Source organism: Pagrus major, chromosome 1 (genome assembly GCF_040436345.1).
Source record: "Pagrus major chromosome 1, Pma_NU_1.0".
In the NCBI taxonomy this organism is placed as follows: domain Eukaryota; kingdom Metazoa; phylum Chordata; class Actinopteri; order Spariformes; family Sparidae; genus Pagrus; species Pagrus major.
In genome coordinates, this window is record NC_133215.1 from 18,446,430 (window position 1) to 18,467,202 (window position 20,773).

General features: G+C 41.0%; 1 protein-coding gene across 1 annotated transcript in view; it reads right to left on the reverse strand.

Moving 5' to 3' along the window:
- The window catches only part of LOC140995177 (ankyrin-2-like), an 89,373-nt gene that overhangs the window by 37,070 nt on the left and 31,530 nt on the right, over positions 1-20,773 (reverse strand). The window contains exons 9-43 of the mRNA XM_073465170.1: positions 20,614-20,712; positions 20,145-20,243; positions 19,930-20,028; positions 19,633-19,830; positions 19,324-19,422; positions 19,121-19,219; positions 18,840-18,938; positions 18,415-18,612; positions 18,229-18,327; positions 17,935-18,033; positions 17,095-17,292; positions 16,700-16,798; positions 16,205-16,303; positions 15,996-16,094; positions 15,804-15,902; positions 15,621-15,693; positions 15,446-15,496; positions 14,516-14,642; positions 14,323-14,401; positions 14,067-14,170; positions 13,705-13,740; positions 12,897-13,121; positions 12,694-12,792; positions 12,036-12,190; positions 11,584-11,795; positions 11,276-11,483; positions 11,060-11,156; positions 10,670-10,898; positions 10,201-10,326; positions 9,966-10,088; positions 9,827-9,859; positions 9,710-9,731; positions 7,641-7,909; positions 6,857-7,520; positions 221-3,697 (exon numbers count right to left, since the gene is read on the reverse strand). Coding sequence (XP_073321271.1) covers positions 221-3,697; positions 6,857-7,520; positions 7,641-7,909; positions 9,710-9,731; positions 9,827-9,859; positions 9,966-10,088; positions 10,201-10,326; positions 10,670-10,898; positions 11,060-11,156; positions 11,276-11,483; positions 11,584-11,795; positions 12,036-12,190; positions 12,694-12,792; positions 12,897-13,121; positions 13,705-13,740; positions 14,067-14,170; positions 14,323-14,401; positions 14,516-14,642; positions 15,446-15,496; positions 15,621-15,693; positions 15,804-15,902; positions 15,996-16,094; positions 16,205-16,303; positions 16,700-16,798; positions 17,095-17,292; positions 17,935-18,033; positions 18,229-18,327; positions 18,415-18,612; positions 18,840-18,938; positions 19,121-19,219; positions 19,324-19,422; positions 19,633-19,830; positions 19,930-20,028; positions 20,145-20,243; positions 20,614-20,712 — 8,191 coding nt within the window. The remainder of the gene's footprint in view (positions 1-220; positions 3,698-6,856; positions 7,521-7,640; positions 7,910-9,709; positions 9,732-9,826; positions 9,860-9,965; positions 10,089-10,200; positions 10,327-10,669; positions 10,899-11,059; positions 11,157-11,275; positions 11,484-11,583; positions 11,796-12,035; positions 12,191-12,693; positions 12,793-12,896; positions 13,122-13,704; positions 13,741-14,066; positions 14,171-14,322; positions 14,402-14,515; positions 14,643-15,445; positions 15,497-15,620; positions 15,694-15,803; positions 15,903-15,995; positions 16,095-16,204; positions 16,304-16,699; positions 16,799-17,094; positions 17,293-17,934; positions 18,034-18,228; positions 18,328-18,414; positions 18,613-18,839; positions 18,939-19,120; positions 19,220-19,323; positions 19,423-19,632; positions 19,831-19,929; positions 20,029-20,144; positions 20,244-20,613; positions 20,713-20,773) is intronic.

Below are 20,773 nucleotides of genomic sequence, written 5' to 3' on the forward strand. Positions count from 1 at the left end.
CATTCTAGTTCTTCAGCACACGCCATAGCCTGAGGTGAGCCATTAACTGATTCCATAGTTATTAGTTGTGACTGACTTTCTACCTTCTCCTTACTGCTCAAACTAAGAGTGTGAGTGCTTTCTGTTGCAAATTTTTCAGATTGTTTCTGTAGTGTCTCTTGTGAGGAAGAGTGTTTATCTGGGCCACATTTTAGATCTAGCTCATCATCTTTGTGATCACCTGTTTCTGACAGTGCAGTGAAATCTAACGATTTGTCTCTCTTCATTTTAGCTTCCTGTTCCATTTCTTCAAATGTTTTGATCTTTGCAGCCATTTTAAACATCTCCTCTTCTGGGGTGAATTGTTTTTCAGTGATATCATCCTCTCTATCAAGTGCATCAAGGGAGTCTTGCCTTATGAGTATGTGAAAATTCTCACTGTTGTGTATTTTGGGGTCAGAGCATATGTCATCAGTTACTCCCTTTGCTGAATAGGAATCTTTGTCCTTTATTTCACTATCCATTTGGATGATCTCACGGTTGTTTTCTTGCTCATCATGCCCACTTTCATCCCTGTAAATATTTTTGTCATAAGCAAAACATGCTTCTAGCTGGGAGGCATAATCCTCATACACAGCTGTCGTGGCTGGCATCTTAAGTACTGTGTCCTTTGATTGAGTGGGACTTCCCTCAAGAGAGTCTGGACAAGGGGATTCTCTGGCAGGACTTGGTTCAATTGAATCAGGGGATGTCTTGGAAGATCTATCCTCCATGACAGGACTTGCTTCAAGAGAGTCTGGATGGCATGGCTCGTCAAAAACCACAGTGCTTAGGTTCTCTAAATCCGATGGTCGTTGTGGTGTGTTAGAACTGCTAGGTCGTTGCACAAATTTGTGTGTTTTGAGAATCGAATCAGCAGCAACTAAACTGACATCCCTATCATCATTCTTATAGTCATACATTGTCACATATGGTTTTGTAATGTCCTCTGTCCCCTCAATAGAGTCATTGAAAGGTGATGCTGCAGTTGGTGAGGTTTGAGCCGCACCCTCCTCAGATGAGAAATTTTTGGGACCTTCTTGGGAAGGGACCTTCTGCCATTTACTTTCCGTAGTTCTCTTTTTATTGATGTCCACAATGTTTAAATTTGTGTCTTCTGGTGACATCATCTGATGTTCAGAGGAGAATATATGTGTTTCTTTTTTCGTGTCTTTTGTCAGAATAACTTGTCTGTAGCTCTCATGGACTACCTTCTCTTCTGGGAGAGATTGTATTGCCACTGGCTTTTCCTTGAGATGTTGATCCAAGTCGCTACTGAGAAGTGACAACATGCCTGACATATCCCTTTCAGCTGTAGACTGTTGTTGCTGTGTCTTTCTTTCGATGTTGACTTTTTGGATTTCTGTTTCTAATACAGAACCTGGTGACAGCTCTGTGACTCCAACTTTGTTTGTCTGCATGTGTTCATTTTCCTCTTCACCTATCTCATCCTCCAAATTACTACTTGTCAGTATAACTTGTTTGTAGCTCTCGTGGACTAGATCCTCTTCTGGGAGAGATTGTATTGCCATTGGCTTTTCCTTGAGATGTTGATCCAAGTCGCTACTGAGAAGCGACAACATGCCTGACATATCCCTCTCAGTTGTAGACTGTTGTTGCTGTGTCTTTCTTTCGATGTAGACTTCTTGGAATGGTGTCTCTAATACAGAACCTGGTGACAACTCTGTGACTCCAACTTCGTCTGTCTGCATGTGTTCATTTTCCACTTCACCTATCTCATCATCCAAATTACTACTTGTCAGTATAACTTGTTTGTAGCTCTCTTGGACTAGATCCTCTTCTGGGAGAGATTGTATTGCCACTGGCTTTTCCTTGAGATACTGATCCATGTCACTAGTGAGAAGTGCGAACATGCCTGACAAATCCTTCTCAATTCTTGACCTATGGCGGTGTGTCTTTCTTTCAATGTAGACTTCTTGGAATGGTGTCTCTAATACAGATTTTGGTGACAACTCTGTGACTCCAACTTCGTCTGTCTGCATGTGTTCATTTTCCTCTACACCTATCTCATCCTCCAAATTACTACTTGTCAGTATAACTTGTTTGTAGATCTCTTGGACTAGATCCTCTTCTGGGAGAGATTGTATTGCCACTGGCTTTTCCTTGAGATGTTGATCCAAGTCGCTACCGAGAAGTGACAACATGCCTGACATATCCCTTTCAGTTGTAGATTGTTGTTGCTGTGTCTTTCTTTCGATGTAGACTTCTTGGATTGCTGTCTCTAATACAGAACTTGGTGACAACTCTGTGACTCCAACTTTGTCTGTCTGCATGTGTTCATTTTCCTCTACACCCATCTTATCCTCCAAACTACTACTTGTCAGTATAACTTGTTTGTAGCTCTCGTTGACTAGATCCTCTTCTGGGAGAGATTGTATTGCCACTGGCGTTTCCTTGAGATGTTGATCCAAGTCGCTACCGAGAAGTGACAACATGCCTGACATATCCCTTTCCGTTGTAGACTGTTGTTGCTGTGTCTTTCTTTCAATGTAGACTTCTTGGATTGCTGTCTCTAATACAGAACTTGGTGACAACTCTGTGACTCCAACTTTGTCTGTCTGCATGTGTTCATTTTCCTCTACACCCATCTTATCCTCCAAATTACTACTTGTCAGTATAACTTGTTTGTAGCTCTCTTGGACTAGATCCTCTTCTGGGAGAGATTGTATTGCCACTGGCTTTTCCTTGAGATGCTGATCCAAGTCGCTACTGAGAAGTGACAACATGCCTGACATATCCCTCTCAGTTGTAGACTGTTGTTGCTGTGTCTTTCTTTCGATGTAGACTTCTTGGATTGCTGTCTCTAATACAGAACCTGGTGACAACTCTGTGACTCCAACTTCGTCTGTCTGCATGTGTTCATTTTCCTCTTCGCCTATCTCATCCTCCAAATTACTACTTGTCAGTATAACTTGTTTGTAGCTCTCTTGGACTAGATCCTCTTCTGGGAGAGATTGTATTGCCACTGGCCTTTCCTTGAGATGCTGATCCAAGTCGCTACTGAGAAGTGACAACATGCCTGACATATCCCTCTCAGTTGTAGACTGTTGTTGCTGTGTCTTTCTTTCGATGTAGACTTCTTGGATTGCTGTCTCTAATACAGAACCTGGTGACAACTCTGTGACTCCAACTTCATCTGTCTGCATGTGTTCATTTTCATCTTCGCCTATCTCATCCTCCAAATTACTACTTGTCAGTATAACTTGTTTGTAGCTCTCGTGGACTAGATCCTCTTCTGGGAGAGATTGTATTGCCACTGGCTTTTCCTTGAGATGCTGATCCAAGTCGCTACTGAGAAGTGACAACATGCCTGACATATCCCTCTCAGTTGTAGACTGTTGTTGCTGTGTCTTGCTTTCGATGTAGACTTCTTGGATTGCTGTCTCTAATACAGCACCTGGTGACAACTCTGTGACTCCAACTTCGTCTGTCTGCATGCGTTCATTTTCCTCTTCGCCTATCTCATCCTCCAAATTACTACTTGTCAGTATAACTTGTTTGTAGCTCTCTTGGACTAGATCCTCTTCTGGGAGAGATTGTATTGCCCCTGGCTTTTCCTTGAGATACTGATCCATGTCACTAGTGAGAAGTGCGAACATGCCTGACAAATCCTTCTCAATTCTTGACCTATGGCGGTGTGTCTTTCTATCAATGCAAACTTCTTGGTATGGTGTCTCCAATACATTACTTGGTGTAAGTTCATGTGTCCCTCCATGTATTTTATCCTCAACATCAGTACCAGCTGCTGATTGTGTTTTTTCACATATTGTAATCCTTTCCTCCTCACTAGAGGATTTTCGGATTTTAGTGAGAATAACTTGTTCAAATCTCTCTTGGATAGTGTCCTCCTCTGGAGACAAACTTTTCATTGGCTTGTCCTTGAGGTGCTTGTCCAAGTCACTGTTAAGCAGTGATAGCATGCCTGACATCTCCTTCACTTTCGTAGATGGCTGATATGAAGTCTTTTTCAATACCCACTCTTCCTTCACTGGGAGTTCTTCTTGTGTTTCTGTAAAATCCCTTGCAACTTCTTCACTTCTCCCTGTGACCTTATCTTTTACTCCAGCACAATCTTTTTCTTGTGTTGTGCCAACCCCTATTGCTCCTTTTTTTTCATCAGTGACAAACGTGAGAATTTCTTGATCTTCGTCCTTTGTGATAGTAATTTGTTCAAACTTCTCCTGAACAATATCCTCTTTTGGTGTCTGACTTGCCATAGGCCTAGCTTGTAGATACTGATCCAAGTCACTGTTCATCAAGGACAATATTCCTGACATGTCTTTTACTGCAGTAGATGCCCCGCTAGACGTTTTTCTCCCAATGTGGACCTCTGTTACCTCAGTGTCAGTTTGTGTACAGAGTATTTTGCTTCCATGATCAAATATTGTATTCTCTTTGCTTACTTCACGAAGTTCTTCTTCATGTGGAGGTATGGTGTTCTTTTCTTCTCTTCTAGTAGAGAAAGTAAGCATTTCATTGGCCATTTGATGAGTCGATGTGAGTACTTCATTATTCTCATTCTCCCCTGAGCTGGAAAGATGGACCCTGATATGGACACTTGTGTCTGAGGTTTCAGCCATACCTTCATGCTTGGGACTCTCAGGACTTAGTTCATCACCTCTCATTTGATTCTCAAAAAGAGAAACATCTTCCCCAAAATAACTTCTCATACAATGACTGGAGATGGTTACTGGAGATGTAACAGAATTATCAGCCAAGGTCTCCACCTCAGGTACCTCCAGCTGATGGCTCACATCTGTAGCTGTTGATGCCTGCTTGAAAAGTTGGTACTCAGGACTTTCTTCCAACTCAGCCTTTATGTCAGCACTGAAGTCCTCAGAAGGTCTGCGATCAGGGCTAATCTGTATGTCTTCATATAAACTCCTTCCAGTGCTTATGACTGGTTCTTCTAAATGTATCCTGCCTCTGACCTTCCCTGACAACTCTGGCTCCTCTCTCTGAGAACTTACCCTTCCATCGTCAAGGTAAATTGCATCAGCAATTGTTACTGTGTCTCCAAAATAAGCAATATCTGAAGCCAGCTGCAATTCCTCAGAGTCATCTCTCTTTAAGCTTACAGTTTGTGCCTCTGAATCCAATGTCCCATGCACATTGACATCACTTTGTGGTTGGAAAATTGTGTGGTCCTGAGTTTGGATTTGTGATTTTGGCTCCTGTGCAGGACTTTGTTTAGTCTTCTGGAACTGTTCAGGACCTACTGATTCAGTTATCAGTGTCGAAATATAAGACGAACCAATGGCTTTGTGTTCAAACAGCTCAGCTTTACTACTCAAAGGGCCCTGCCCAGCATCAAATGCTTTCATGAGCTCCTTCACAGACATAGTGTCTTTCTCTGACAACTCTGCTTCTCTCTGTGTGCTTCCATCATCACATTGAACTGTATCGGCAAACTTTACGGTCTTTCCTGAAGAAGCACTATTTGAAATTAATAGTGATTCCTTTGAGTGATCTCTGCTAAGGCTTACTGGTTGGTCCTCTAAGTCTGTTTTGTCAACGATATTCACCTCACTCTGGTGGTGGAAAATTGTGAGGTTCTGGGTTTGGGTTTGTGATTTTGGCTCCTGTGTGGGACTTTCTTCAGTTGTCTTCATCTCTTTGGAGTCCCCTGATTCAGATACCAATGATGAAATACAAGAAGGTTTGCCTTTTTGTTCAAAAATCCCTGCTTTTGTTTTTGAGGGATCATGCCCAGTCTGGAATGTTTTCATCAGCTCCTTCACAGAGACAGTCTCCTTCTGTGACACATCTGGTGCCTCTCTCTGTGGGCTAAGTTTTCCACCGTCCCTTTGAACTGTATCAGCAAATGTTACTGCCTTTCCAAAATAAGCACTATCTGAACTAATTTGTAATTCATCAGAGCTGTCTTTAATTAAGCTTGCAGGTTGATCATCTAAATCTGTTTTGCCATAGTTACTGACATCACTCTGTTGGTGGAAAAGTTTGGAGTCCTGTGTTTGGGTTTGTGATTTTGGCTCCTGTGTTGGACTTTGTTCAGTCTTCTGTATCTCTTCAGAATCTGCTTTGTGTTCAATAAGCTCAGCTTTATTTTTTGAAGGGTCCTGTCCAGTCTGGAATGCTTTCATCAGCTCCTTAACAGACATAGTCTCCAACTCTGTTCCCTCTCCTTGTGGGCTGATGGTTCCGCCTTCCAAAGGAACAGTAGCAGCAAATTTTACCACCTTTCCAACATCAGTCCTATCTAAAATTAATGGTGATTCCTCAGTGTTATCTCTGATAAAGCTTACTGGTCTATCCTCTAAGCCAGTTTTGTCACATATCATGACATCTCTCTGTTGGTGGAAAATTGTAAGGTCCTCAGTTTGAATTTGTGATTTTGGCTCCTTCATATGACTTTGATCAGTTTTCTGAATCTTGTCAGAATCTCCTGATTTAGAATCCACAACTTTGTGGTCAAAAAGCCCTTTTGAAGGATCATGCCCAGACTGGAAAGTTTTCATCAGCTTTTTCACAGACATAGTCTCGTTCTCTGACAGCTCTGGTGCCTCTCTCTGTGGACTAAGGCTTCCATCATCAACTTGAACTGTATCTGCAAATGTAACTGTCTTTCCACCGTACGCACTCTCTGAAATTAACAGTGATTCCTCAGAGTCTTTTTTGATTAGCCCTACTGGTGGATCCTCTGAATCTGTTTTGTCACGTATTTTAATAACCCTTTGTTGGGGGAAAACTGTGAGGTCCTCACTTTGAATTTGTGATTTTGGCTCCTGCATATAACTCTGTTCACTCTTCTGTACCTCTTCAGCACCTCCTGATTCAGATATTAATGTTGAAATACAAGGAGATGCCACTGCTTTGTGCTCAAAAAGCCCAGCTTTATTTTTTGAAGGGTCCTGTCCAGTCTGGAATGCTTTCAACAGATCCTTAACAGACATAGTCTCCTCTAATCTTTCTGTTTGAGATCTGGGAGATTTAGGAGACTTGGGGACACTGGGTAGTTCTGGCATGTCTGTCTCAGTCTTCCTTGTGGCGATAGAAGATTTTGCCTGAGGAATTAGTTTCTGAGTAGTTTTCTGTTCCTCCTCCTCGACTTTGTTCTGTAAAGCTTGAACTCTGTCCTTTATAGATCCTATAGGTGTCTCAACCACTAAAGGAGAAACTGGAGGATCCACAAAGGTGGTAGGTACAAGGGCACTCTCCTTAAGAATAACATCTCCATCTAAAGACTCCTCAGAGCTCATCCTTTCCAGCTCACCCTCAGAGCTGCTACATCCAGAACGCTCTCTGTCTCTAAGTTTCTTCCTAATAGGTTTCTTGATATCTGGGGGGCGTCGCTTGCCATCACGCTTTATAATAACCTGTTCAAATCTATCTTGGACAAGGTCTTCTTGAGAACCACTTTTCACTGCAGGTCTCTGTTCCAGGTATTGGTCCATGTCCATGCTGAGGTGTGAGACCATGCCAGTCATGTCTCTGACATCTATGGCAGATCTACTCAAATTCTTCCCCTCAATACAAGTCTCTTGTAAGACTGGTTCTACAACAGAGGGTGACCTCATTTCAACAGTGTTTGTCTCATAGATTGAACCCCATTTCTCTTTTTTAGCATCATCTTGTTGAACTTCCTGTCTGCTTCTAATGCCATCTCTTTGAATCTCTCCAACCTTTTCCATCCTGAACTGTTCCCAAACGGCCGAAGGCTCTTTTTCCACCAACCCTCTAGCTCCAGCTCTCTCTTCATATAATAAATGCTCCATTTGCTCTGCAGTCAAAATAGAAGAAATTTTGATGTCGGACATGTCTGAGAGAAGATCCGGGCTTGCAAGAGTTGCAGGGTCAAGAGGTGGGTTAGTTCTCAGGGAGAATGTCTCAGTTGATTCAGATTCATCATCTTCAATTAAAAAAGTTGCATAACCAAAAAGGGTAAAGAACATAAGGGACAAATGAAGTGGGAAAGAGAGACATCAGAAAACTGTGATCAAGACAATGCCATCAAAAATCCATCTTCAGTTCACAGAGTAAGAAGAGGAATGACAGGGCAGAGGATAAGGGAGTCTTGAAGGAAGACCAAAAAGAAGATGGCGAAGTGATCCAGAAGAGTTTGGAGGGGAGTAGAGCAGCAACAGCACAAGCAAAGCCAGGAGGAGTAACGAAACAGGTAGAATATGGACAAGAATAATATTTATCTAATTTGTTGGATGACATATTCAGAGATTTAACGCAAAATATACAAAACGAACAGAGGAAACAGAGAAACATGAAACAAAGGGACAGTAATGAAGGATAACCGACAAACAAAACTTCTCAAGATTGCTGACATGAAGTGTCATGTCTGCCTACAAATTAAAGTTCTAAAAACATAGAAACCAAAAAAAACTTTGAACACAAAAATTAATAGAGGTTTTTAGTAAGAAGGGGTGTAAATTAAGTAATTAAGGTCAAGTAATGAGATCATTGTTACTGGATGTCTGTAGTTTGTTGCAAAGTTTTACATGACTTAGTATTTTTCAAGCAATGTACTTAGTTTCTTTACTTAACTTTAAGAAATGAGATTATAGATGAAAGAAAACTCTAATTTTTCCTCCAATTTACTTTAGATGTGTGCACTTTTCATGGTATCAAATATCATTACAGGGTAAATTTTGTAAATTTTGTTATATAGTAATTAACTCTGTTTTGTGACCTTATAGCACTATTACTTCACATACAGAATGAAAGTAGTGAAGTAAACTCGTGTTTAAAAAATGAAAAGGGATTTGGTTTATAGTGAAAGTAAATGAATGTATGAAAGCAACATAGGAAAGTTGGTAAATTAAAAAGAAATATGTACTTAATGAAAAACACAGTGGCCAAATTCATACAAAATGAAGGATACTAATAAAAACAAATCAGCACAAAATCTACTTACAGTACTTCAACAAAGAGCAAACAACATGATGTTGTTTGTCAATTATTTCTCTACAAAACAAATTAAAACTGTTATAAGAATGTAGTCTGAGCAAATAAATGGTCAAAATGAATACTTCTTATATATTATTTCTACGAAAAACAAAATTTAATATGTTATAAGATGAAATTCTAACATGAAAATCAATGCAATTTTGAGCCGACTAAAATAAAAAGTATTCATTTATGATTGATTCAAAAAAGAAAAGGTAATGGCAAATGACAGAAAATGTAAATGAAAAGGATGGGAGAAAGTCTGGTTTGGAGTGAGGGGAATGCAGAGTACATCAGCCATAGCATAGCTGCCAGTAACAAACACGTAAATTTACACAGTGTTAGTAGAGCAAAATAAGAGAGCAGGGTTAATCCAAAATGGAAAGTAACATATATCATCAGTGCATCTCTTAGCACACAGATACTCATATTTCTAAACTAATACTTCACAATCTTTATGACTCCAATTTAGACTGTGTTGTAATGTCTGTGTTGTAATGTAAAAATAAATGAAATTATTGATATGAATGTTAAATTAATACAATCATAAATATAAACTCAATATATGATTATCTAAAACTTACACTGGTACCCTCAGTCCCAATGCTGACCATTGAAAAACGCATTGTAAAATATGTAAAATGCACAAATTTATGTCTACAAAATGCATTAAAAGAATCACACAATTCTAAAAGCTTTTTACCCTCTAACATAAGACACAAACATTGCAAAACAACAGAGTTCATCTTACATTTCTTGTCACTCTTTTCACTCTGCAAAAAAGACCAAAAGGGCATAGTTAGCTACAACTTAATTATGATATTATTCTTACTTTGTTGTTGTTATATATCGAGTTAACTATATTTACCTCATCATCTGCATCTTGGTCTGAATCTGACTCCTACGTAGAAGAATAAAACAGAGTGAAAGCAAAGAATGCAGTTACTGCAAATAATATTTATTTACTATTATTATATAAATTCAAAATGAGATATATTCAAACTAACCTTTGAGTATGTTGGAAGAGTGATGTTAAGGTTGCAGATAGCATTGTGGGTAAGACTACGGTACGTCCGTGGTTCCTTGGTGAAGGACAAGCGACCACATGGCTCCTGTGCTGTGTCTCTAATCTGTTCATTTATCAAGAAATTCAGTATATTAATTATACGCATTTGGGTTGTTTTAAATTTCTGAATACATGCATTGAACTATGACATATTTTTATCCAATGTGTGGTCGTACTTTGATGAAGAGGGCCAGTCTGTTCTCTTTGAAGGCAAAGAAGCTGAACACATGGTGCTGTCCGCTCTTGGTAAGAGGCACCAGATTTCCAAAGCAGTCAGCAAATATAGGTTTTCCCTCCAGCACCTGTGTGTGAATATCAGAGCCTTGGTCATAATTAAAAACACCAGAAAACCAAGTCTACTTAAAATCTTGGAGAACAGTATTGTCAGATTTTTAAAGGACATGGACATGGACTGTATTAATAGGTACCCGCTGGCAGGCTGTATTACTCTCTTTCTAGAGTCCCTTAAGATACCCACTTGACTAACTTCACTCTTAATCCTCTTCTATCCTTCTCTATATCTTTGCTATGTGGCTACTGTCTTTAAAATCCAGCATATTTCTCTAGTTTCTACCCTCACCCTCTTTAGATTTAAATGTTATCACTTTTCCTTCTCCTTATTTATTCCCCATCATCACACTGCACCTCAACATCTCGGCTACGGGCGACTTCAGTGAAGTTCTCTTGCTGCTCCAGGGTCTTGTCCATCTTGTCGTCTGTCATGCAGAAACAGCGCAGGCGGGCCTCAATGGGGTCCAGAGTCTTTGCAAAAATGACAAACTTGGCCATGTATGGAACGCAGATGATTTCTCTGTACAGCTGAGAGGCGAAACTAACAGACTCCTGGATCTGTCTGCAGTCTATCAGCCAGAATCTAGAAACATGAACAAGACTTTCAGTCAGTTACTGATTGATATCACTAGGTAGTGCGCTAGGTACTCATGGTATAATGGTAAATCACCTAAATAGGGGAAGGAGTATATTAGATCAAAGTGTAAAACTCTATGTGAGGGCTCCACATTTAAAAACTTATACCTCGCTGACACATTCGTGGTGAAGGAAACACATTGGTTAACAAAGGTAAGGGGTGTAGAGCCAGTGATGTCCTCCCATTGGGCAGGAGTGGTTCCACCTAAAACACAGACCGATGATTTGCGCTTGTTCACAAATTGTTCATATTTATAGAGCGAACACTGAATTACATAGGTAACACTTTAAGTGTTTTGACTATCCTGCATTATCACAACTTACCTGTAATGCTGCAAAGCAAACGTAAGGTGGGTGTCTCCCCACTGAACTCTGCGCCTGGCCCTTCACTGTTGGAGCTTTTGGGAATAGGTATCGTCATTGTGATTGGTTTGTGAAACTTCCTCCTTCTTGGCTCTAGTGTAACAATTGAGCTGAATGTCGCTTTGTTACCAAGAATCTTTCTCACCACCTCTACATCAATGGGCTGAGCCTGGAAGAAAGTGAAAAAATGATCAACATAGCTTTATTGGTTGCCTTCCCTATGAACATGCCACCAACTCATGTCTGGCTGAGAAATGCACTGTATGTACCTGTAGCCCAACTCTGATCTTTTTGGTGAGGGCTCCTTCAGGGAAGACAGCCTGGACCTGAGGCACAAGAGTGCTACTGAGGACCCCACCCTCTGGTCCAATGAAATGGCTGTCCTGCTTTATCCGTGACACCACCGCAAAATATTGTGGGAAGTCCCGGGTGATGATGCGGCATATTCTTTTCTTTTCAAGCTCCTCGGGGGAATCAAGCTCTGCAAAGATCAGAAATATTCAATAAAAATACTCTATGAGCAGTTTTGAATATGGTGTTTCAGGTGTAAGATTATTTCAGTTCCTTCTCATTTATTACTTTCTCTACTTCCTGCATCCCATTATCATCCCAGCTGTGTAATCTAGAACTGTGTCCTGCTTCACTACTCTACTGTGACCAGTGTGAGGGCTTCATGTGATCTTATTGTGGCTTAAAGTTAGTTTTGCTGCCGTCTGCTTACTTTCATCCATGCCGTTAAGTATCTGGTTCAGTTCCTCTTCAGTGAAGTCACAGTGGTGTTCCCTCCAGCTCTCCCCTGTCTCACTCCTCAAGATCACCAGCTCTCTCTCTGTGCCCCGCAGAGCTGCAAAATGGGGTATCTCCACAATCACAGGCCTAAAAGGGACGATAAGGTTAAGTCAAACTTAAATTGTACAAGTACGTTTGTGGGAACAGTTTGGCAGAGCTGGCTTTTTTCAGTGATAATATGAAGTTTGGGTTGATTTATCTATAAAAAAGAAAATAATTTATAAAAAAACGAAAAGAAACAAACAAAACAAAAAAAGATTCAAATTTAAAGTTTAAAAACTCATTTTCATGCGTAATAAAACAAGCATTTTCAGGAATTTGAATTTGACAAATGTTTAAACATAAAGAGAACATCCATTCCACATCTAGAGCAGACTTCAACTAGAAACAAATCTGGGGATTGGTAATATAGACTGAGGAAAGCACAGGGATAACTAAAAAACAAACAAACAAGGCAACAAGGTATTTTATAGTAGCCTGAAACAAAAGAAGTAACAAAAAAAAAGTCAGGTGGACACAGTGAGTGGCAAATATGGGTGAGAATGTGACCACTTCCAGGATGGTAGGTTGCCCCCCAACCATGGTCATACCCGAGGAACTTGGTTCCTGGAGGACCCAGCTGCAGGATGCGACTGACCAAGCTCTCACCCTCATTTAGAGGGGGCGGAGCTGTGGGAAGGTGGAGCTTACTGATCCATACGCAGCACAGAGGAGGAGTGAAGAAGAAAATATGAACACACCAGATGACAGTGTAAACACACTCACACAGGCAAACACACACAAACACACTTACCCCAGGAACTGGGCTCCAGTGGGTCCTACTTCTATGATGCGACCAGCCAGCCCCTCACCCTCCACCATAGGAGGCATTGAGGCCAGACGGTGTCTCTTCACGAGCCTGCATGTCACCCGTGTGGGTGCAGAACATTTTCTTGGTGGCACGATGATTCGTAGGCCGTTGTGACGGCAACCACGCATGGCCCCGCCCCTGGCATCAACCATGAAGCTGACCAGGAAGCTGAAGAAAAGGTATTTAAGAAATTGAATAAACTGTTTTTTAAGATTGGTTGTTAATAAATGCACAGATATTAAGCCTGTTGACTATGAGCCTCCATGCAGACAAAGCATATTGACATTACAGTAAGAAGGAACTATTTTTATGACACCATTCAGTACATATATAGCAACCAGCACAAGTCAGCAGATGTTTCATTCCAGCCTCGCTTTAGTTTTCTTCTATTGTTATGATTCATTCCACGCGGAATTGAATTTGCAAGCCAGGCAAGCAAAGAGGAGGGCACTGAATGAGACTCTTTTTCATCTGTCAAGAAGCATATAGTGAGCAACTATTACATATTTTCAGGCAATGCTCAAGTCTAAAGCAGTCAGATCTGCATCAAGATAAAATGACTTGTTAGGCACATCTCTAGTTAACAAAACCTGCACCCTGGAAATATCAAGTCATGCATTAGGAAAACATGCTGACAGATAGGATGGAAATGAGAAGGTTATTTAATAGTGAATGAGAAAAAAAGGTAAGGTCACAGAGGAGAGAAAATAGAGAGAGTAGCCAAAAAAAAAAAAAAAAAAAAGAGTATCACCTGCTGTTGTCATGGTCTAGGCACGGAGAGGAACGGCTAGAAGCAGAATACAACAACACACACACGCACACAATCACAAACACAGCCAAGACAAAAGAGTGCACAAAGAGGCAACAAGAGAAAAAAACAAAAAGAGAATAAAGAATAAGTAAAAGTGACAAAAATCTGACCAGAGACAGAAAAAGACAGAGCAGCAAAGATTATAGAATGAAGAAGAGCCGAAAACACAGATGTGAAGGAGTGAAAAATAAAATACGGAAAACTTAAAATTGGTTCAGAGGTGACTCATACACACCTTATGGTGAAAAAAGGAAATTTAAGTCTTTTACACCAGGAAACAGTGTAAATGTGTGTGTGTGTACCCAGAGTGTAGCAGAGTGGTAGACAGCACCACGTTATCAAGGTGCTCAGCACCCCAGCTCAGACGGTACGAGTCCTTCTCGTGCTCTCTAGACAGCGCTGACACCTACAGACCAACAAACATCAGCAGGTCAGTTAGAAACACAAAATCAAGATATTCTCAAATATTCTGAAAAAAGACTACCCTAAGTATGATCATCTTGGATGGCTTAACCAACAAGACGACAACCATACACTGTTTGTAGCCTTTGTCCTCACCTGGTGGCTTGTGAGCATGTCTTCAATGAGAACTCCTTCTCTCTGATGGAAACTTTGGTGAATGGGAGTGTGCTGCTGCCTGTTGGAAAAGCAAGTTGGAGTTTAATAATTTCTTTGTGGCTTTCTTACTGCTTGCATGTGCATCATGGCAAGTGAGTTGGTTAAGTATGAGTATGTGTGTGCGACTCGTGACCTGTCTAGGTTGTGGCTCGTGTAGCTGAAGCCGTCCAGGTAGTGTCCCGGCAGAGAGTCGTCTCCCAGCTCTCTGAGATCCTCTGCTCTCAGATACTCCCCTCCATCACCTGTCATAGTGTCCTCGCCTTGGAAACAAAGATGCAACATTTGAGATAGGGTGGAGAAAAAATACTGATTTTTATGACAAAATCATTTCAAGTGATTAAAGTTCTGGAAGTTTCTGTCTCAGCTCATTGAACTGGTCATTGCAAAAGATAATATTGTCTTAAACTGAAACTAAAAAAAAATAATAACCTTTAAGAAAGACTGAAACGCTATTGCCTGGTTACAGAACTAATTAAAAAAAATGAATGGAAATTAATTTCAGTTTTAATTTCGTAGTTTAGTTAGCAATAATGTATCAGGTGCCATTTTGCAAAAAAAGGTTGCACAATGAAATGAAAGTTGCCTTGAAAATGATAAAAACTATAAAAACCTGAAAAAAGACTTGACAGCATTATGGAAAATGCATGTCTGCATGTCAGTATTACTAAATCAGTGCCATGATCCATGATCATCCTAAGGTGTCATGATCATATCCACACACCACACACTTCATGCATTAAGTTTCCACCATTGCATGAACACGCAATCAACAAAGTGATTGATTACATCCTATAAACAACGAAGTGTTTGATCAAGGAATGTTCACTAATACAAAATCAGGTAAAATAACCACACAGGAACAAAGGTTGGCCATATTAAATGCATAGACTCTAGAGGCAAACAACCGGGAGATTACTCGTTTGTGAGTATAAGGCTAGAAATTAAATTCCCCAAACTCATTGTTTGAGCAAAACAAGCATTACTGCATACTACCACATCAATTACAATAACACTAATATAGCCCACACCATGCTGGCAGAGCAGCACAGACATTTTGCAGTACCTTCCAGCTCCACAGACATCTCAGATAATGGCTCTTCTTCTAGCCTCAAAGCTACGAAACACACAGCTTTAAGACCCACAGCTATGAAACTACATCACCCACAATACACAGCTAGTAATGACTACTGAACAAAGGAAAAGTAAGCCAACCCTTTTTGCTTTTTAAAGTAACTTACCCTCTTCATCGGACACATCGAGGATCTCAGTCATGGTCTCAGGGACATTGAGCTTGTGTTTCTCTGTCACCGTCTGAGGTGAGCCCCCCATTCACAGTCATGGAAAAAACAACAGGAATAGACATAAGTTTATTGGGTTTTCAGGAACATTGTAGACAAAACTTACTGGAATCACAAGCCTACCGTTGTGGTTGTGATGACCTCCTCTGTGACAACTTTCAGTGTGTCAACAACAGAGATGTATCCGAGGCGTTTGGCAATAGACAGAGCCGTGTTTCCATTCTAACAGGAAGACAGGTGAAAGTGTTAATGTGAGATTAAAGTGACAATACTCATTGATATTTTTATTTTTTTATTAATACTTTTTTTTCTTACCACTGTAGTGGCATTGGGCTTGGCGCCATGTTGCAGCAACACATTGATAATGTGTGTGTTCCCTTGTTGTGCTGCCTGGTGAAGAGGTGTGTATCCATTCTGTAGAACAAAAGAGATGACATGAGATTTTTTCACTGTCAACCAAAAGAAACTATATTTTGTCTTGTGCTTATTCTTATTCTTGTCTTGTGCTACAAGATTGATTGTACCTTGGTTTTGGCGTTGACGCTGGCACCTTGCTGTAGCAGGAAATTCACCATCTTGGCATTTCCATAGTGACAGGCCACTATCAGAGGGGTATATCCAAGCTGAGGTGTAGAGAGGATGAGGAGGTTATTCGAAAAACTGTTATTGCCAAATTTGTCTGATTTGTTGTACCTGCTGGTGAAGAAGCTACAACAAACTGTCACAGATATACTGCCCTCCCAATGATGTTAATGTATGATACGGATGTTGCCATGCCTCCCAAAAGCCAGCAGGTGGCAGTTATGTCTATGTGTTACTTTTTGTGGTTTACTGGTTGGGAGACTGCTGCAGTGAGTGCACGTAAAATAAGGCACATAATACTTAATATTCCCCTTAATTACAAATGTCTATGATTCTATGACTTCACCTCAGAATAAAAAAAAAATCGGCTTTAAATGGAGTCTCCCTGAAAGAACATGATTAGTGACTATTTTTTGTTTGTGGTTGTGTGTTTGTACCTTAGTCTGCTGATCCAAGTTGGCATCATGTTTGGCCAGTACTTCTGCCGCATTGACCCTGTCCTCTTGGGCTGTGAGATGCATAGGAGTCAGTCCACTCTGTAACATACAAAGTACATTGTTGTCTTAGTGTCTTTGTGTGTTACTACTTAGGCTGAAGACTTTCAGTTAGTGTTACGTGGGGCACTACAGAAAAACACAAACATAAAACTCAATCCCTGCTGCGTACTCTGAACGGTTGCAAAAATAAACACACAAGACTCTGTTCTTAATTTAGCTGATTCCTGACAATGAGAGAACTAATTGTGCTACCCGGACCTTTAGTACTTGATGTCTCATTAGTATCAACACAAGTGTCTGACAAGTATTAGCATGTGTCATTGTTTTTGTGTGACCTTGGTGGCTGCGTTGACGTGAGCTCCTTTTCCCAGCAGCAGGCTGGCCATCTCAGCGTGTCCTTCCTGGGCTGCCAGGTGTAGAGGGCTGACCCCCTGCTTGGTCAGAATGTTGGTCTCTGCGCCGTACTGCAGCACCGCTAATGCAATTTTTGTCTGGTTCTTTTTGGCTGCGATGTGGAGAGGGGTGTAGCCGTTCTGCACAGGGAGGGAGGTGAACAGTTACATGCTATAACAACATAACATGTAAATTTCATCTTATTCATTTAAAAAAATGGCTGAAACAACAGGCGTTTCTGTTTTGTTTGTTTTTTTACAATGCAGCTCATATCTAAAATAGCAAGAATATCTTAGGTTTTGCTATCAGCTCAAAAAAAAATAATCAAAAGGAAGGTGCAGGATTCACCAGACAAACTGCAGTACTTGATCAATAGGGCTGCAACTGACAATTCTTTTCATTATTGATTCATCTGACGATTATTTCCACAAAGTAGTTTATAAAATGTCAAAAAGACAAAAGACAAAAGTGAAAAATGCTCATAACATTTCATAAACATATCAAAGAGCCTGGAATGATTTCTTTAAATTGCTTCTTTTGTCCATTCAGTAAACTCTTCTATTTTAAATGACAAAGAAAAGCAGCAAATCTTTACATTTAAGAAGCTGGAACCAGCAAATATTAGACTGAGATGATTAATCAATTATTAATTTTCTTTTGATTGACTAATCAATTAGTCGACTAATCGTTGCACCTCTTTTGATCACAGACTACAGTAACAGCCACCGGTGAAGGCAGAACATACTATAAGTACTTTTCTTTCTTAAAATTCTTTGTCCAACCTTTGCAGCAGCATGATGCGATGCCCCTTTATCCAGCAGCAGCAGGGCTACGTCTTGGTTGTCATAATGAGCTGCCACATGCAGCGGAGTTAGGCCATTCTGTAAGAGGAAGCATTCAATTCAGTTTTTTGATATATCTGTTATGGAGCAGTGTACCTCTGGGATTTTGTTGTTTTTGTCTTCTGATGTTGTCTTCCTGCTTACAACATCTCACTGAAGTGAATAACTTTGCACTAAAATCTGACTCTATGTTTTCTATTCAAACATAAATAATCCAGATTTGTTTTGGTTCACCTTGCCAGCATCATCAGGCAGAGCTTTACGTTGAAGGAGAAGTTGTGCTACATCGAGGCTTCCATATTTGGCTGCTACATGTAATGGAGTGAATCCTTTCTGTAGAGGGAAAAAAGAAAAGACTGTTGTCAAACCTGCATGTCCAAACTGTTTAACTGTGAGCCTATATAAGAATCCTCTATTCACCTTCGTGGCCATTGAGTGTGAGGCTCCTGCCTCCAGCAGCACGGCAGCTGTCTCTACCTGGCCCTCTCTGGCTGAAATGTGAAGGGGAGTGTAACCGTTGGTGGTGGCAGCATCCGGATGAGCCATGTGCTGCAGCAGCAACTGGACAATGTCAGTTTTCCCCAAACGGGATGCAATGTGGAGGGGAGTCTGGTCCTCCTGTGGTTGAGGGATGAAAAGGTTGTACAAATATCAGTCAGAGAGTTAATATGAGAGAGAAACCAATGAAGCAGAGAGACAGGTAGAGGCAATGGAGTTAGAAAAACACACAGAGGCCAGCGCTGAGGCTAGCGACATCATGATGCAAGCCAGTGGATGAAATATGCTTATCTATGATAAACAGAAGGAAACAGTGATTAACTCTGATGAGGCGACAGCTGACTCACCCTGGCCATGGCATCCACCAACGCGCCATTTCTCAGCAAACAGCGAACCACTTCCATCTGACCTGCTCGTGCTGCCATGTGGAGAGCTGTCTCACCGCGCTGATGTGCAGAGACAGAACATTTATGAGCATTAAGATGCTGTGTGAAACACTTCTGAGAATACCTGCTAGGCAGCTGCATTAGGAGAACAGATGGTTGAAAAAAAGGCTGTTTACTTTGTGCCATATGTATTTCTGACTACTGACAACAGAGAGCTGAACAAATCATTTGTCAGTACTCACAATATTACGGACGTCTGGAGATGCTCCGTTCTGTAGCAGGAGTAAAACAATGTTGAGGTGGCCCATGAAGGCGGCTACGTGGATGGGCGTCAGACCGGACTAGAAGATGAGAGAAAGAAGCAGGAAGATGAGCCTTAAGTGCAGGTTCTGTACAGAAAAATGGACTGCATTTAAAGATGCTATTCTGAGATAATGTGTCTCACCTCAGTAATGGCCTGAATGGAGGCTCCATATTTGACCAACAGCTCCATCACCTTCACCCTGTTTTTCTTGCAGGCGATATGGAGAGGAGTAAAACCATTCTGGTAGAGAGAGCAACAAAGAAAAAAATATACATCGATAAATACACTTACATCTAGAGAAGGAAATGTAATTTTAATCTTTATTGTAAAAACCATAAAAAGTATATGGCAAATAATGACTACATTTACAGGATATGACTTCTTTTTCACTGTTGGCGAATGGTTACGTCTTACAGAAGAGACTGGTGTTGTTTCCCTGTGAGTACCTACCAGTGCTCTAATGTTGGGATTGGCCTTCTTGTCCAACAGTAGCTTGGTGACTCTGTAGTGGCCACAGTGTGCGGCCACATGCAGCGCTGTGAGGTAGTCCAGTGTGACATCGTCAACAGGCGCCTTGTGCTGCAGCAGGAATTTAACGCACTCTACATGGTCTCCTTGGGCCGACATGTGCAGCGGGGACAGTCCGTTCTGTGTGAGGACAAAAGTGACGACACATGAGTAGATGCAAAAGGTCAGAAAAAGCAGGACATTGAAGATGGCCTGAGGATTTTGATTTGCATACACTACCTTGGTTCTGGCTAAGATGGGAGCTCCTTTCTCCAGCAGAATTTCTACAGCTGGGTCATGTCCACTCCTGGCTGCACAGTGCAGGGGGGTCAGCCCATCCTGAAGAGGGCACAAACACATAAATATGTACGAAATGTAGACATGAATCCTGTTTTGACAAAAGAGGTAATTGCCAAGTGATTGATACGGGAAAAAAAGAGAAATAAGAGTCTCACCCTGGTTTTAGCATCTATCTGGGCTCCTCGGTCCAACAGCAGGGCCACCATGTTGGTGTTGCCTCTCTTGGAGGCCACATGGAGAGGTGTTATCCCATTCTGGAAAGAAATAAAGGAAAGTTAATTTTACCACAAATATGATTCAGTTTACAAAGCAAAAATGCAATTCATGGTTGTGATTGGGAGCTGAATATCCTAGAATCTGTTTTAATAAGAGTTTGAATGATTTAGATTTCTGTTTCTGTTGAGTTGAGGACAATATCAGAAAGTTATAATACTAACTACTTATATCACAACTACCCAACTGTATTCAAAGAAACTGGAGCTAACCAGGTTAAAAAGATTACAATTGTGGATAGAATAATAGAACAAACTGTCTGCAAGCCTCAGCGTGAAAGTACAGGTCAAGTTCTAATAGCTAGCAGTACAGAAAGTGTTGATTTGCTGAGAAGTGGAAACATGGCGCTACCCTGGCTGTGAAGTCCACAGCAGCTCCTCTGTTCAGCAACAGGGTGGAGACATTCACGTTACCATAGTGAGCCGCGATGTGCAGAGGGGTGAACCCACTCTGTTTAAGATGGACGAGGAGAGAGGAAGGAGAGGGGGGAAAGGAAGAAAGAGAAGATCGG